Source organism: Trypanosoma brucei, chromosome 10, assembly GCF_000210295.1.
Source record: "Trypanosoma brucei gambiense DAL972 chromosome 10, complete sequence".
Lineage (NCBI taxonomy): Eukaryota > Euglenozoa > Kinetoplastea > Trypanosomatida > Trypanosomatidae > Trypanosoma > Trypanosoma brucei.
The window spans coordinates 3656140-3671134 of NC_026743.1; the positions used below are offsets into that span (position 1 = coordinate 3656140).

General features: G+C 48.1%; 6 protein-coding genes across 6 annotated transcripts; 5 read left to right on the top strand and 1 right to left on the bottom strand.

Annotated features, from left to right (window-relative positions):
- Positions 1–1006: 1006 nt before the first annotated feature.
- On the top strand, positions 1007–6055 carry TbgDal_X18810 (kinesin, putative; the record flags this gene model as incomplete). Its single annotated transcript, XM_011780740.1, has 1 exon — positions 1007–6055. One exon carries the CDS (start codon positions 1007–1009, stop codon positions 6053–6055), a length of 5049 nt encoding a protein of 1682 aa, XP_011779042.1.
- Positions 6056–7398: 1343 nt separating this feature from the next.
- Positions 7399–8370, top strand: TbgDal_X18820 (glycosomal malate dehydrogenase, putative; the record flags this gene model as incomplete). The annotated part of the gene is made up of 1 exon (XM_011780741.1): positions 7399–8370. The coding sequence occupies one exon, from the start codon at positions 7399–7401 to the stop codon at positions 8368–8370; it is 972 nt and encodes a 323-aa protein (XP_011779043.1).
- A 320-nt stretch (positions 8371–8690) lies between these two features.
- TbgDal_X18830 (hypothetical protein, unlikely) lies at positions 8691–8993 on the bottom strand (the record flags this gene model as incomplete). The annotated part of the gene is made up of 1 exon (XM_011780742.1): positions 8691–8993. The coding sequence occupies one exon, from the start codon at positions 8991–8993 to the stop codon at positions 8691–8693; it is 303 nt and encodes a 100-aa protein (XP_011779044.1).
- Positions 8994–9976: 983 nt separating this feature from the next.
- Positions 9977–11149, top strand: TbgDal_X18840 (hypothetical protein, conserved; the record flags this gene model as incomplete). The annotated part of the gene is made up of 1 exon (XM_011780743.1): positions 9977–11149. One exon carries the CDS (start codon positions 9977–9979, stop codon positions 11147–11149), a length of 1173 nt encoding a protein of 390 aa, XP_011779045.1.
- A 545-nt stretch (positions 11150–11694) lies between these two features.
- TbgDal_X18850 (hypothetical protein, conserved) lies at positions 11695–13359 on the top strand (the record flags this gene model as incomplete). The annotated part of the gene is made up of 1 exon (XM_011780744.1): positions 11695–13359. One exon carries the CDS (start codon positions 11695–11697, stop codon positions 13357–13359), a length of 1665 nt encoding a protein of 554 aa, XP_011779046.1.
- A 625-nt stretch (positions 13360–13984) lies between these two features.
- TbgDal_X18860 (hypothetical protein, conserved) lies at positions 13985–14842 on the top strand (the record flags this gene model as incomplete). Its single annotated transcript, XM_011780745.1, has 1 exon — positions 13985–14842. The coding sequence occupies one exon, from the start codon at positions 13985–13987 to the stop codon at positions 14840–14842; it is 858 nt and encodes a 285-aa protein (XP_011779047.1).
- Positions 14843–14995: the final 153 nt, after the last annotated feature.

Below are 14995 nucleotides of genomic sequence, written 5' to 3' on the forward strand. Positions count from 1 at the left end.
CGCCGTAGCTTTTACGGAAGGGAACCAGATGTTTCAGAAGTAGAGCAGGAAGGGAGAATTGTGGCTTTCGTTTGGGGAGGAAGATGAAGCAGCGACAGGTCCAGCGTTAATGATTTTATTGTATTTGTTTATCTATTTACTTATTTTTCACTCTTACTTTTATTTCTTCTTTCGTATAATATTCACATGGCCATCATCATTTTTTTTTCCGAAAACTTGCTTTTCTTTCCTCTCCTTTTCTCTCCTCCACTTCCACTTCCATTTCCACTTCCCAGACTTTCCGTATGTTCTTCGTTGTTGTTCTCGTGATGCCCTTCAGCTTCTTATCATCTCTTTCCCCTCTCTCCCTCTCCAGGTGCACACCCACGCGATTTAAAGGCACACCTCTGCCAAAGCGGGTTGAGTGGTAGCAGCGATACAAGAAACTGAGTAAAGGAAAATAAACAAATGAGGAAATGGGTGATTACAAATGCATCGGTACCTGTAGGAATGGACAAGAAGATGGGTGTTGCATGAATGAGAGAAGGGGAAGGGAGTAACGGAGTAAGGAAGTCGTTGTTTGTGAATTGGGATGTGAACTGTTCCACTTGCCGTTTCTCTGGTGACCCTTTTTTTTTGTTTTGTGTGAGGAAATAGAATATTTTTCTGCTGTGGCATTTTCATATGTATTTTGCACGCTTCTTTGCGTGTATGTACATATTTGTATTCATTTACCCATATATATAAGACAGCTCTGAGGTATGAAGGGACGCGCTTGCATTACTGATATTCACCTTTTTGTATTTAATCATGACATCGGCTGTGATCACGTCATTGCCAACCCTGACGGTTATTATTATTATTATTTATTATTTACTACTTCTTGTTTTAATCACTACCCCACAGAAGACTGGTGAGAACAAGGGAAGAAAGAGAAGGTTAAGGTGAGGGACGAGGAGCGGTTATAAGGAAAGACTAATTAAGGTGAACGGTAAGGGAATTGCGTGGGATTTAGACTGCGGCAGCAATGGTGAGATTAGATCCCAGCGCATCCACGGCGTCATCCATGACCACAACCACAGCGACTTCTGCCCTTGATGTTTCATTGACTGAACAGGATACGTCACGCAGCAACGGGGGTGCGCAGGACAGCGCGATGCGTGTGTATGTTCGCATTCGGCCTTTCACCGCGAGTGAACTCTTGGAAAATGGGGAGCGGCCCAACCGGACTATCGCTCTCGACGCGAGAGATGGCCACATAAAAATCATGGACCCCTCACGGAACTTCACGACGCGCCTCACGTACGTTTTTGAGCGCTGCTTTGACTCGGCCGAGGCCGGACCAGGAGCGGACCAGGAGGAAGTATACACGCATGTTGGTCGTACAGTTCTAAACAACACGGTGGATGGTTACAACGGTTGCATTTTGGCGTATGGACAAACGGGGACTGGTAAAACATACACCATGCTGGGGCCAAGGGACGTAGTGACTAGTGGGAGGTTCTATCGGGAAGAGCTGGCACAGCAAAGCTCCTCTTTTTCTAGTATCACTAAGTTGAAGCTATGCTCGCCCTCACCCTCCTGCTCAGGCCAGATGAAAGGCATAGATGAGAGTGCCTTTCTGGAACTCTCATTGGGTGGAGATAGTTTTTCGACGACGGAAGAAGGTATTATTCCTCGCTTGGCACGTGACCTCTTCAACTCCCTTCGACAAAAGCAGAGAGAAGACAGTTCGTACTCCTACCGCGTGGAAATGGAGTTCTATGAAATTTATAACGAAAAAGTCTTTGATCTCATCTCAGGTGGGCACTCTACAAATGACCTTCGGGTAAGGCACCAGACCGTACGGGGTGTTTTTGTGGAAGGTCTGGACCGGAAGCCAATAGCAGCAGAGGAAGATTTATTGTTCTGGATGTACCGGGGAAGCATTGAGCGTCATACCGCTTCCACCAAAATGAATGATCGCAGCAGCCGCAGTCACGCCATCCTTTCCATTCACGTTGTACAAATGACACTTGATGAAAATAATAATACTAACCGCGTCAGTAGTAAGCTCAATCTGGTTGATCTTGCTGGATCGGAGCGTATTGGCGCTAGTGGGGTGGAGGGTTTGCACTTCAAGGAATCCACGAAGATTAACTTGTCGCTCACGGCACTGGGTCGAGTCATTGATTGTCTAGCTGATGCTTCAACGGGTAAACCGAGCGCATTCTGTCCGTACCGTGAATCCAACCTCACATGGCTACTGATGGATTCGTTGGGCGGAAACAGCAAGACATCGATGGTGGCTACCGTTTCCCCGTGCGTGGAGCACTACGAAGTGACATGTCAAACACTGCGTTATGCCTCTCGTGCGAAGCAGATCGTCAACGTTGCCGTCGTGAATGAAGACCCACAGGTACGCCAGATCAAGAAGCTCACTGCCGAAGTGTCGAGACTAAAGCAGCTACTGAACAATCAGTCTATTTGTGACTATAGCAATGAAGAAGTTGAACGGTTGCGCCAGCGAGTGGTGCAACTTCAGCAGGAGGCGGTTGAACGTGACTTCATGTTGGAGACGTTTCGCGAAGAGTTGAACGACAAAACTAGTTTGATGAATCACCATCGCAACGGAAGTGTCACCCTTTGCAAACACAACGCTAATGGTAAACAACACCAACAGGGGGGAGAGACGATGACCAAGGATGAGGTTAACAGCCCACACCTGATGCGAAGGACGAAGGGAAAGGAGTCAACAGGGGGTGCAGCAACCGGTGATTATGGGGGAAAACAGAGTTCTCGGTCAGTAAATCCGTATCTCAATGCCAGGACGTTACAGCAGCTGAAGTACCTTCGAATTGAGGCCGATCAAGACTACGGTACACTGATAGCTACGCTGGCGCGGTGTGCATTCGACGCTACAATGAATTACGAATGCACGTTGCAGAAAAACATCATGATGATAAACTCTCATAGTCATGCCTTGCGAGAAAACGTGCAAAAGATGGAGGCCAAGGAATGGTTGGTACTTGCTTCCATTGGAGATGGGCTTCTTTCCGAGTTCGCTAAGGCATGCGGAAAGCATGCGAGCACCCCAAGGCACCACGAAACGGTGAAACCCAAGGGACTGAAGACCCCTGAAGTTGAAGTCCAGGATAAGGATAGGTATAAGGCACGAATGGAAATAAACAGGCTGCGAGAGCGGCTGTATGATGCCATGGTGGAAAACGATGGGCTCAAAGAGCGTTGTGAGGCGTTGGAAAAGGAAGCGCACAACTTCTCCAAAATGGAAAGAACTCTAAAGCAAAAGTTAGCTACTCTGCAGGCTGAACTAGATGGGGCCGGTCCTAAGGTGATTGCATGGGCAACAAACACCATGAAGGCGGAACCAGGGTTGACACCGAGAACTGCTGTGAATACCACCAGGGAAAATCACGACTGTCCCAAAGAGGGGCGGAGGATGTCACCTCTACTCCCCAGCGCGAGATGTGTCCAAGCACGCAAGGTAAAACACAGTCCCCGTCAAAAGGAGGTTGGAGCCACTCGTCGTGTTGCAGAAAAAAATGGGACCGAAGCGCAGCTTGAAAACAGTGTATGTTCCCTCTCTGTTCCAGTGTTGAACCTCCGTCAGATCAGCGCAGCAGCTTTTCTCAGGTCTGCGATTGACTCTCACCACGATGCGCTGCTTGATCTTCTGATGGATAAGTTCCGCTTGGTCGGCAACCTGTACGAACAATATGCTAAGAGCTTTCTCGGAAAAAACCCTTTAACTGGGAGCAACGGAAAAAGCGAATGCCCTGAAAAAGAGCTGACGCTTGCAGAAGAACGATTGCCAAGCAAAAAAGTCCCAAAAAGGTCTGTGGAGGTGCAGAAAAAAAGTAAGGTCGCGAGTGATATGATTTCATCCAGGGGGCGTGGTCGGGGCGGAGTTTTAACGGGAGATGATGCGCTATGCAGGGAGTCAACCGTTACCTTGCACAGTCCCAGGGGCGCAGAGAATGCTAAGGGGTTGCAACGACGCTGTCATCAAAAAGCGCAAGCTACGACAGTCCGAAAGACATCCAGAAGAACTCTTGGAAGCAGCAGCGATATTTTTTTACCTGACTGCGAGGAAGAAGTCACCTTTTTGAAGGAACAGTTTACCAGGAGGGAATCTGAGATTAAAAAGGAGCATCAGTCGGTTGTCAGGGAGCTGCAAAACAACTTAGCTGAGGCAGTGAAAAGAGCGGCCCAGGAATATAAACAACTCTTGGATCAATCTAGCAACGAAAAGAAGCAGTTGAACGAGCAACTTGCCAAGTATGGATCAATTGCGGCTGCTGCTGAGAAGACTAAGGAAAGTGTCTCCGAACAAACGCGTTTGTTCAGGGAGCAATGTAGCGGACGAACTGCAATTGAGATCGAACAGATGGAGGTTTGGGCATCCACAGTGGCGAGCAGCGTAGCGAGTATTTACCGTCTACGAAAGGAACAGGAAAGTGTTGCTGCCGCAAAGGAACGGCAACAACTTATTAATCAGGCGGCCTGCGACAAAGCGGAACTAACGTGCTCCCTTCGCCACAGAACTGAAGTGCTTTTGGAGTGGGTATCCGGGCGTGAAGTTCTCCTCTGCGAAGAAGAAAGGACTCGTGCCCACCTTGTTCTTCGTTTCCGCGAGCAGGGAATTGCGTCTGGATGTTGCGCGGAGCTTTCCACCATGCTTGTTGAGAGCCACAAGTTACTTACCGAACATTGTGTAGTTGAACACCAGGTGTTTATAGAAGGAGTTACGCCCATCTGCAATGCGTTCCTGGGCGCCAGTAATGCCCTAGCAAAGGAAAAGAGCCATGTTATGCAGTTGCAAGGTCAGGTGCGCTCTGCAGTAATGGGTCAATGCCGACAACAGTTACTGCAATGCCGAGAGGATGAAATTAGTGCCAGGGAGGCGATTCTCGCGTCTCAAGATAGCGAAGCTGCAGTGATCAAAGACGCGTTAAGACGTATTGGTGGCGCTATAGTGATAAACCAAAAGTTTGTGACGGATTTGCGAAATCGACTAAACACCGCGCAAACGGAGCAGCATCGACATCAACTACGGGGATGTTTGGAATATGAAGCTAACTCCCGCAACACTATCCTTGCAGCACAAAAGGACGGAGTCGCAACAATCAGATTTGCGTTTGAGCAGGCCCATCTTGCTTTGGAGCAGAAACAATACCAGACGACGCGATTGAATGCTGAGCTGGACTGCTCCAAGAATAATAACCATCTTCAAGGGGTGCGTGTGTGCTTGGACAGTGAGACCGACGCTCGGGACCATCTTGTTGCGTATCAACAGGGTGAATGGCAGGTACTTGAGTCGTGTTTTAACACGGGTCGCAAGATGTTGATGGATAATGCGAGGTATTTATGTGGGTTATTGGATACGGCCAATACTTCTCTCGCAGCCGCTGTTGTGCGTGCGCCAAAATCTGCATTGGGAGCTGTTTTTCTCTTTGAGCAACATGAGCGGTTCGTTTTGGAGGAACTGAACGCACATACCACTTGTCTACAAGACGCACATCGCGAGTTATCCGTTTTGTTATCAACCAGTCAAGTACAACGTGAGTGTGACGTCACACTCACGGCACTTGAAAACTACTACTCGGAGGAGCTTGCACGCACAGAGAAGGAAAACAAGGAGCTGAAGGCGAATATACAAATATTGCGTGAGAACCTCGACTTTCAAGCCAGCTTGGACCAACTCCAGGCTGAAATCGAAGGAGACGGACCAGCTGGGCTGGGTTCGGGTGGAGGATCTGAGGGCGACCCACTTTCCCTCACGCAGCACCGTGAGGGTTTGGGCATTAGCGGCCTCATCTCTAACTTTTTCACTCGGGTTGGATATGTTCGAAAGGATGGATTGCCACGCGACTTTTCTCCCAGGATGATGATGTCGCACGCAAGCAGTGAAGAGGATTTTGGTGTCATGAGTGATGCTGCTGCACGGTTTGGTTACACTCCTGTGAAAGATGGTAGGAACAGGAGGAACAGCATGCAATCCATAGTAGGAAGCGCTCTTTTCCCCCCAAATCATGACAGCACGCCACTGCGCGATGATGATGCGAGCATCCAGTAGTCTCGGGGGAAATGCTTGATAAGAGTTTTATCAATCTCCTGGAAGTAATGACAGGACGATGGATTAAGAAACAAGTTAGTGGGGAGTAAGTGACAAAAATTGTCGGGAGTCGTATCATTGTACTACGTTAATATCGCAGCATGAATTGTAATAAGAAGTAAAACTCTCTAACGTTTTTTGTTTGTTGTACAATATTTCAAATGTTTTAATGTATTTTTCTTACCGAGGAGGAACAAAGTAACAACAGACAGACCTCCACATATCCATTGGACTCAGTCAATGTCATACACGCTAGTGAAAAGGGTGAAGTAGAGGTGAAATTATGCGGGTGTAGCCTAAAGGGCGCAACAATGTCCTGTTCTGGCGCCGGTTCACCGTGTTTTTGCTTCCCTCGTTACTGTCTCGTTTGTTTGGTTGTTTACTGTATTCTGTAATTTTCGTTTCCCTTTTACACTTTTGTACTCATCGGTTTCTTTCTTTTTCGTGGGGGGGAGAGGGAAGGAGGAAGGGGTCGGTTTCTCGCACTAGTTTTACTGTCACACTGTAGAATGATCGACTGTATATATCTATATATTTGTATTTATTTTTATATACCTACTTTTGACAGAGCTTTTTCATGTAACTGATTGTGAGTGGTGCGGGGTGGTTGCTGGTGTGGTGTAGCACTGTTGGCGAAGGAAGAGAAAAAGAAGTTTAAGAAGTACGTGGCGTGACCAAATGCGTTCAGTTTGGTTTTCAATCATCCTATTTAGTTATGGTTGTTGGTTAGTAAGCCGGTTGATACCGCTCATGACACACCCTTTAGCACCGTGTATCCTGTACAAATTCACTCTAGTTGTCGCCCACATCTTTATCTTGTTTCCCTTTTCTAATGCAATAAGGGGATGTGCACAGCTGAGGTCCGTGATTGGTGTTTCGTTTTTGTGCGTGGGTGCAGGCGCGGGCGTCAAGCAATGAACTTTCTTTTGATTAAATTAACATGCAAAACGAAGCGAGGAAAAGTTTGTCTGCTCTCTGTCATCTCTTCTTGTCCTAAGGGTGGTTGTCTCCTTCAAGCATTGTCTGGCGCACGCTGAAATGGGTGTCGGGCGGTGCATGAAGTTCTTTCTTATTCATCAATCCCTCCACTTTACTACTTTTTAAAACTCTCTCCTTCCCTTTCCTCATCTGTATCTTATTTTGGGGGCGGGGTCACTGTGAACCATTTACGCTACCAATAAGTTTGTTATCCATCATTATATTAAAAGTAAAATACTAAATATCAATAAAGCCACCCAAAGCCACAAAGGATCTTCTTTAAGACACACAAAGACAGGCACCAGAACAAAACTACCAACACGACAATGGTCAGCGTTGCCGTAATTGGAGCCGCCGGTGGTATTGGCCAGTCTCTATCGCTACTTCTTCTTCGCCAACTGCCGTACGGGAGCACGCTCTCGCTGTACGACGTGGCGGGTGCCCCCGGAGTGGCCGCCGATCTCTCACATGTTGACCGCGCCGGCGTCACCGTCAAATATGCTGCTGGAAAGCTCCCCCCAGTGAAGCGTGATTCCGCCCTCGCCGAACTTGCGCGCGGTGTTGATGTTTTTGTCATTGTCGCCGGTGTGCCCCGTAAGCCCGGTATGTCTCGTGACGACCTCTTCAACGTGAACGCCGGCATCATTATGGATCTTGTTCTCACATGTGGTTCCTCATCGCCGCAGGCATGTTTCTGCGTCGTGACGAACCCCGTAAACAGCACCGTGCCGATTGCTGCTGAGGCCTTAAAGAAGCTTGGCATCTACAACAAGAACAAACTCCTGGGCGTAACTCTGCTGGATGGGCTCCGTGCTACCCGTTTCATCAACAACGCTCGCCACCCTCTTGCCGTCGCCTCCGTCCCCGTTGTTGGTGGCCATAGCGACGTAACGATTGTCCCACTGTTCTCTCAACTTCCTGGTCCACTCCCTGAGGAGGGGGAACTGACACAGATCCGCAAGCGTGTGCAGGTGGCGGGTACGGAGGTGGTGAAGGCAAAGGCAGGCCGCGGAAGTGCCACCTTGTCGATGGCTGAGGCAGGTGCCCGCTTCGCGATGTTTGTTGTGAACGCCATCACAGGCCAGTCTTCCCCGATGGTTTATGCGTATGTGGATACAGATGGCACTCAGAATTGCTCGTTCCTCGCAATACCGGTGGTTCTTGGCAAGAATGGCATTGAAAAGCGCCTACCGATAGGTCCCATGAATGCTGTGGAGAAGGAAATGCTTAAGCAATCCATCTCCGTTGTGAAGGCGAACATTGAGAAGGGAATGAATTTCGCGCGCTCAAAGTTGTAAGCCCTCTTCAAAGGCAACTCTCCCCTATCCTCAATGTTTCTCTACCACCTTCTTTTTACCCTTTTCCAACTGGTTTGATCCGTAACCGGTCGTAAGGAAGAGGTTTGAACGTACATATATGCGCACAGCCGGAGCAAACAAAAGGATGAGAAGAAGTTTGGAAGGTGTGATGGTAGAGACTGAAAAGGAGCAGGAAAACGAAGACAAAACAATAAGAAAGTTGAGCAAGGAAATCTGTTTTAGGTCGCGATATTTATCGACTGGAGAGGTACTCTGTTTTAAACGTGGACTTCAGTTATCTTAATTGATGTTTACTATCACTAACCAATTTTATGCAATGATGAGGAGAAATTCAAAGAAAATAAAATAGGTGAATGAAAAAGAAAGGTGGAAGGGGGCATACATGCGGAAGGTCGAGGGAGAAGAAAAAGGAAAATATGAGAACTATATGATCTGAAACGGAAGGCTTCTTCACCACACATATAATTTACCGTGTATACCCTTATCGGTTTCCCTTTCGGTCTCATCGCACGCTGAAGGAGAGTGTGAAGGAAAAAGAACTGGGATTGATAGTGAGGTTCCACTATAAAGGGAAAGGGCAAAATAATAACAATTATTATCATTATTCAAGAGGGGAAAGGGAAGAAAAATGAAAGAAACATTTTGGTAACTCTTTCCTATCACATTTCTTGTTTTGTCGTTTCACTCCACCGTCATCCCACTCCCCACTGGTATCGGGATCGATCCCACATGAACCGAATGAGTCACTGAATATAGTTGTTTACGTGTATGTGCAAAAGTGCATTTGGGATTCCCACCGGCAAAAATGTAAACGACCGTAGACAACTATATTCGCAAGCGCACAAAAATAAATCTATTTATCTATATATATATATGTGCTGCAAGTATATGTGACAGGACACGTGTCGAATACTAACGTGGATCGTCTTATCGTCATGAATGATGCTATTGTCTTTTTTTTATTTCAGTTTTCAGATTTTTATTTTTGAGTTTTGTTACTATAACTACCATTATTGGTGCTGCTGTTTTCTTTTTTCCTCTTTTTTTTTTTCGTATTTGCCCAAATTGCCCCTTCTATGTCGATTGAAGTGCTGCTTTGTGGTCGGGGTAGCAGTAGCAGCGGGTTCGGCAACCGCAATTTTGTGATTGCGGCTGACATGGACGGGGGAAACAAAAGAAGAGGGGCAAAACAAGAGAAAAAAGATTATGCGTGCGAGCGAACGGTTCACATTTTCCAATTTTTTTATTTATTTTCTGTTACTTTTAAATCTCGGTTTTTGTGTGCCTCTGTTTGCGCTAAGTTGCGCCCCCTCCCTCAACACATGTATCCACGGGTGCAGACGGTTACACTCACTTGAAGCCCGTGTGGTCATCATCTCTACCTTTTTCCTGCTTTCATTCTTTTATTGTTTTTCGTGTGAGACCTCACACAATATCCCTCGACACCGGTTTTCGCTCCGGCCTCTGGTGTTGTTCACATAGAGGCAAAACGGTGGGAAAGCCTAAAAGACGTGTGCTCGGAAAGGAAGGGAATAGCTGAACGGTTTAACGGAAAGAGTGAGCCATTGCTGCATGTTGAGAGTCAATGCCATCTCCAATTGTGCTCACTCGCTCGGCACCGGCGCGGGCTCTCACCATCAAAATGTTTGATCGGCAGCTGAAAGGTCTACAGCGGTGTCTGGTAGATGCCCCATCGTGCGATTTGCACAAGTTATGTGCGGATCAAATGCTCGACCGGCGCGGTTTCGTCAAGCGTGATACGCCTGTGGTTCTTGAAGTTGGGGCCCACACGGGTTGGTTCTTCCGACACATGTTAGAGAAGCAGCAACTCTTTGGTCTTAAACAGTACATTCAGACGGATGTTTGCGAGGAGAGACTCAACCGCAACTACGAAGAGATTAAGCACTTGATACCCCCAGACGTGGAGTTTGTGCAAATTTGCTGTGATGAGGAGGAGCCGAGTCCGTTTGGCATTCCAGAGCGGACGGTAGATATGGTGGTATCATGCCTCTCCATGCATTGGGTTAACGACCTCGAGACGGCAATGGTGAATATTAGGAAAGTCCTCAAGAAAGACGGCTTTTTGATGCATTCCATGTTCGGTGGCAATACGCTGTATGAACTGCGTGGTTGCTTTTCCATGGCTCAAACAGAAATCCTTGGCGGCGTGTCGTCGCACATCTCGCCGATGATTGATGGAGCGGGGCTCTCCACTCTGGTGCTGCAAGCAGGATTTAATCTCCCCAGCATTGATGTAGACCGCCACCTGCTTCTCTACAAAACACCATTCCATTTGATGGAGCACCTGTCGAGTATGGGCGAAAGTGCGTGCCATTATATGCGGCGGCCACTCAGCCGCGATGTCCTGCTCGCAGCCTGTGCCGTGTACGATGTTATGTACAAGAAAAATGAACTAATCCCGGCAACCTTTGAGGTCTTTCACACGATCGCATGGAGTCCAAGTCCGACACAGGCGAAGCCACTGGAGCGGGGAAGCGGCCAAGTGCCGTTAGCCACGTGGAATTCAAAGAATAAGAAGCGCTTACAGGATGTGCTGGATGAGTTCGCCCAGAACCCCGATGATGAAAAGTTGCAGGCGAAAGCGGAAGAGTTGTTTCAGCAGCTGCGCGAGGAGAGCGCGGCCATGCTTGAGAAGAAGGGTTTGGATGTCCGAGGTCTCGATGGTAACCGTGATGAGGAGGCGCGAGAGCTGGAAAAGCAGAAACCGGATCCTCCCTTCCAGAAAAAGGAGAGTTAGCGATTTTTTTTTTTTTTTTGCGGGGGAAAGAAGGGATGGAGTACTCGGTTCTTGTCATAGCATGGCGCGATGGTAATTGATGTGAAGCGAGTTGTGTGTCGCTTCCCCCCCCCCTTCACACACACCCCGCTCCCTCGCCCTCAATTAAAGGAAACGGGGAGGGGGGGCTTCCCTGCAGGGGAAACTTATCGAGTGTGTAGAACAAATCAACAGTTTGTGGCACGGCAAGGTTTGCCGTTATGTCGGGCACTATCGTCGCAAAAGTAGTGAACAATGCAGTTGTTTCTTCACGTTCACATTTTCCTGGCTGCGTTGCAGGTTCGTTTGTACTCATCCTGTTTACTGGATGTACTCTTCAATCCCCTTCTTTGCACGACTGTATGTAATATATACATACATATATTTTAAAGAAAAGGACAAGTTAAGCCCTCTTGTGGAGGGAAAGGCAAGATAATCATTTGAATAAGGGGAAATTGGATATTGGTGCCATCTCGCAATCGGCGCTGACCTATCAGGAAACTCCTTTGCTGTAGTGCTGGCTACCTATGAAGAAGAATAACTCCAAGGGTAACTCCAGTGCAAACAAAGCTTCGGCCGGAGACGTCTCTCAGGTGCAGTTCTGGAACTACTTGAAGAAAGGTGATGATGAAGGCCTGGAGAAAACCTTATTGCAGCGCGTTGAAAACTCAGAGACGGGTGAAGTGACGGTAGTGGTTAACTCGGCAGTGGCAAATCAGCTTGTCAATAGCCCCAATGCGAAGAAAATCCTTCCATTATCGTACGCCATAAGCCAAGGAATGAGTGAGCGGGGGCTGCACGCGCTTCTACTGGCAGGCGCCAAAATCGATGCTATGGATGGAACGTCCGAGCGCGCTACCGCGTTGCACGCTGCGTGCTGGGGCGAGAACGACAGCGCGGTAATGTTGCTATTACGTTGCGGGGCCAATCCCCTCGCGGTTGATTCCCAAGGTCGCACACCCCTTCACGTACTTGCTTCATTGAACGCCATATCGCTCTTCTCACTTGTTCTGGAGACGGTAACCAAATCTGGCGTGGACCAAAATACTTGTAGGGGAGATGATACCGAACAGCGGTTGGAGGGTCATCTTTCACTGGAAGGTCATTCGCCGGTAATAGTCCCTGCTGAAAGACTTCTTGACAGCCGAGACAATGCGGGACTTACTGTTTTGCATACCGCCGTTTCCGACATTAGCAGCGGCTCGGATGGTGTGATCAGCAAACTACTGTCGTATTTGGAGGAAATGGCAAAAACAAGCGCGGACAAGGTGTCACGGTTGGTGAATATGACAACTGACTCTGAAAGCACGGCACTCCATCTGATTCTGTCCTGGCCGAACTGCGATGAAGGTGTGATGATGCATACCGTAGAGCGGCTCCTCAAACTGGGGGCGTCTGCTAGTGCTGTTGATAAATATGGTCAAACGGCAGTCACAGTGGCAGTGACGACACACGTTGGGATTACGGTGGCAAACGTCGTACGATCGCTTTTGAGAAGTGTTGAGGAAGGTGAAGACAACGAGGCCCGTCTTAAGAATGTGTTCATGCAGTGTGATAATGAAAAAGGTTACGCGCTCATTCATCACGCCGTTGCTGCAAATAACATAGAAGTTGTGAAAGTTCTTGTGAACTTCCTTGGGGAGTTCGATGGAGCTTCTGGTTCGCAATACATTCGCCACTGGCTTGGTGGGCTGCTTACTGACAACAACGAAACGGTAGTGCAGCTAATTGTGGAATACGGTTGCGATGAAATAGCCGATCTCCTTATTGGATTCCAAGCTATAAACAAGATCGATTACGAAAAATACAAGGAAGAACATGAAAAAATCAGGGAAGACGAGTCAGTTGGTAATTTGGAGGATGGCGATATCGACAGTAACGAGGAAGGGGGACATGAAATTGGAGACGAGGTGGGGCTGCGCGGAAGACAGTTTGCTGGCCGTAGCACCGCAGCTGGTGCTTCTTCCGGAGGCTCGCGTATCCAGCTGGCACGGAGGGCGCGGGCACGGGCGCAGGCGCAGTCGGCAGCTCAGCGGAAGAAAGATGCACCGAGGCAAGACAGTGAGGTGGCGGATCGCCAGCGGAATGCCGCACCTCTTTGGGTCATGTTATGTGCGGTCCTAATTTTCATTGCGTCAGCTGCGCTTGTTGGGTTCACGTTTAGGAATACCATTGTAAGTTTGTTCGGTTAAAGTGACAGCAGGCTAAAAAACTAATAACAAATATTATGATGGGATGCCTCCTATTTTTGGTGGTATTGAAAACGTCTACGTCATGGTTTGTTGATGCCTAAATGTTTTGCCCATGCTCACTCTTGTAGGGTTCGCCGTTGCCGGAGATGGCGCAAGAGATGATTAAAAAATGTTCCCTGTGATACCTCTGAGTGATGGTGGGCTGCTCGCCGCATTCCTCTTGACTGTTGCCTTCCAAGGGAATCATTCTCTCGCGGAAACTATAAGAGTACCAAAATAAAGGAAATGACAGCGTTGGTCATTCGCCTTCGTTTCGTCGTGACTCATTTTGTGTGACTGAGAAGCTGGGGAACAAACGTAAGACCCGCATCCTCCAACCTTAAACCATTTGTTTTGTAGGGGAACAGTTAAGGTGGGTGGACTTCGGAATGTCAGGTGGTTCTCCCCCTTTTTCCCCACGCGACAGCCGTGCCTTTTCTTCTGTATTGGGGCCTTTTGTGGCTAATCCGCGCGTGTGCAGATTTTAGGTCCTTCTTTTACATGATGTCCATGTGCATTTACTTTATTTTCTCCCTTTCCTCCTTTTTTTTTTCACCCTCACGCAGCTACACGTACCTTTTGAAAGATGAAGAATGCACTGGAGCAGCTTGATCGACATCCGCTTGTCAACTTCCAGATGGATGTCTCCCCTCTTTATAGTGCGTTGAAGAACATTATGCAAGAACAGATACAGCAGGCGCAGCTCCAGGAGAAAATCAGTCAGCGGCTAACCAATTTAGAGGCTGAGGTGCGCTCTGTTGGCGTGCGACAAAAGGAGTTTGAGGATTCATTAGATGCCTTAACACCAGATGCAAAGCTGCAGACACAACAAATCCTTAAGGAGCTTAGTACAAACATCAAGAACCTCACATCCGACATGAAGAAAGTGCGGTATGATGTGGGAGAGGCAATGAGGACGGCTGTGGATGCGAAACGTGGCATACATGATTTAGAAAGTGAACTGTTATCTATACGGCAGCAGCAACGGGATTTCTCTGACCTCCATCAGGAGGTGATGCGGGAGCACTTGAAGTTTACAGCTGCCGTTAAAGATATTCGATGGAAGATAGAAGAACAGGAAAAACTAATCCAAGAATTTTCGCAGGTTAAACCCCAGAACACAAGTGAGGTGGATGAGTCGAAACTGCATGGCATGCTAAGTGCCCTGTGTGAGCGCACGGATCAAAACTTCCGAAGTGTTGAGGAGAGTTCTTTTGCCGTCGATGCCGAGCTTACGCGACTTCGTGCAGATATGAAATTTGTTCAAAATGAGGTGCGCATGTTAAGAAGCGAACTTCATCGCGGAGGTAATCATTTGCGCAGGGATGTGGGTTGTAGGCGACAGTCACCGCACGGTGGTTCGCAGGGCGCTGACAAAAGCGCGTTGAGGAATGAAGAGCATCTAAACGGCTACGAAAGTGCCAGTACACAGGGGGCATTGTAATCCCGTTGATGTGAATGGAGGTTGCAGGAGGCAAAGGCATCTTTTGTCCTTTTGTTTTTTTCCCAACGCTCCCCCTTCCCGTCCCGAATGCGTGAAGTGAGTTGCAACTCTCCTCGGCGCCAACTCATCCTTGCGGTCATATATGTTGAGCCA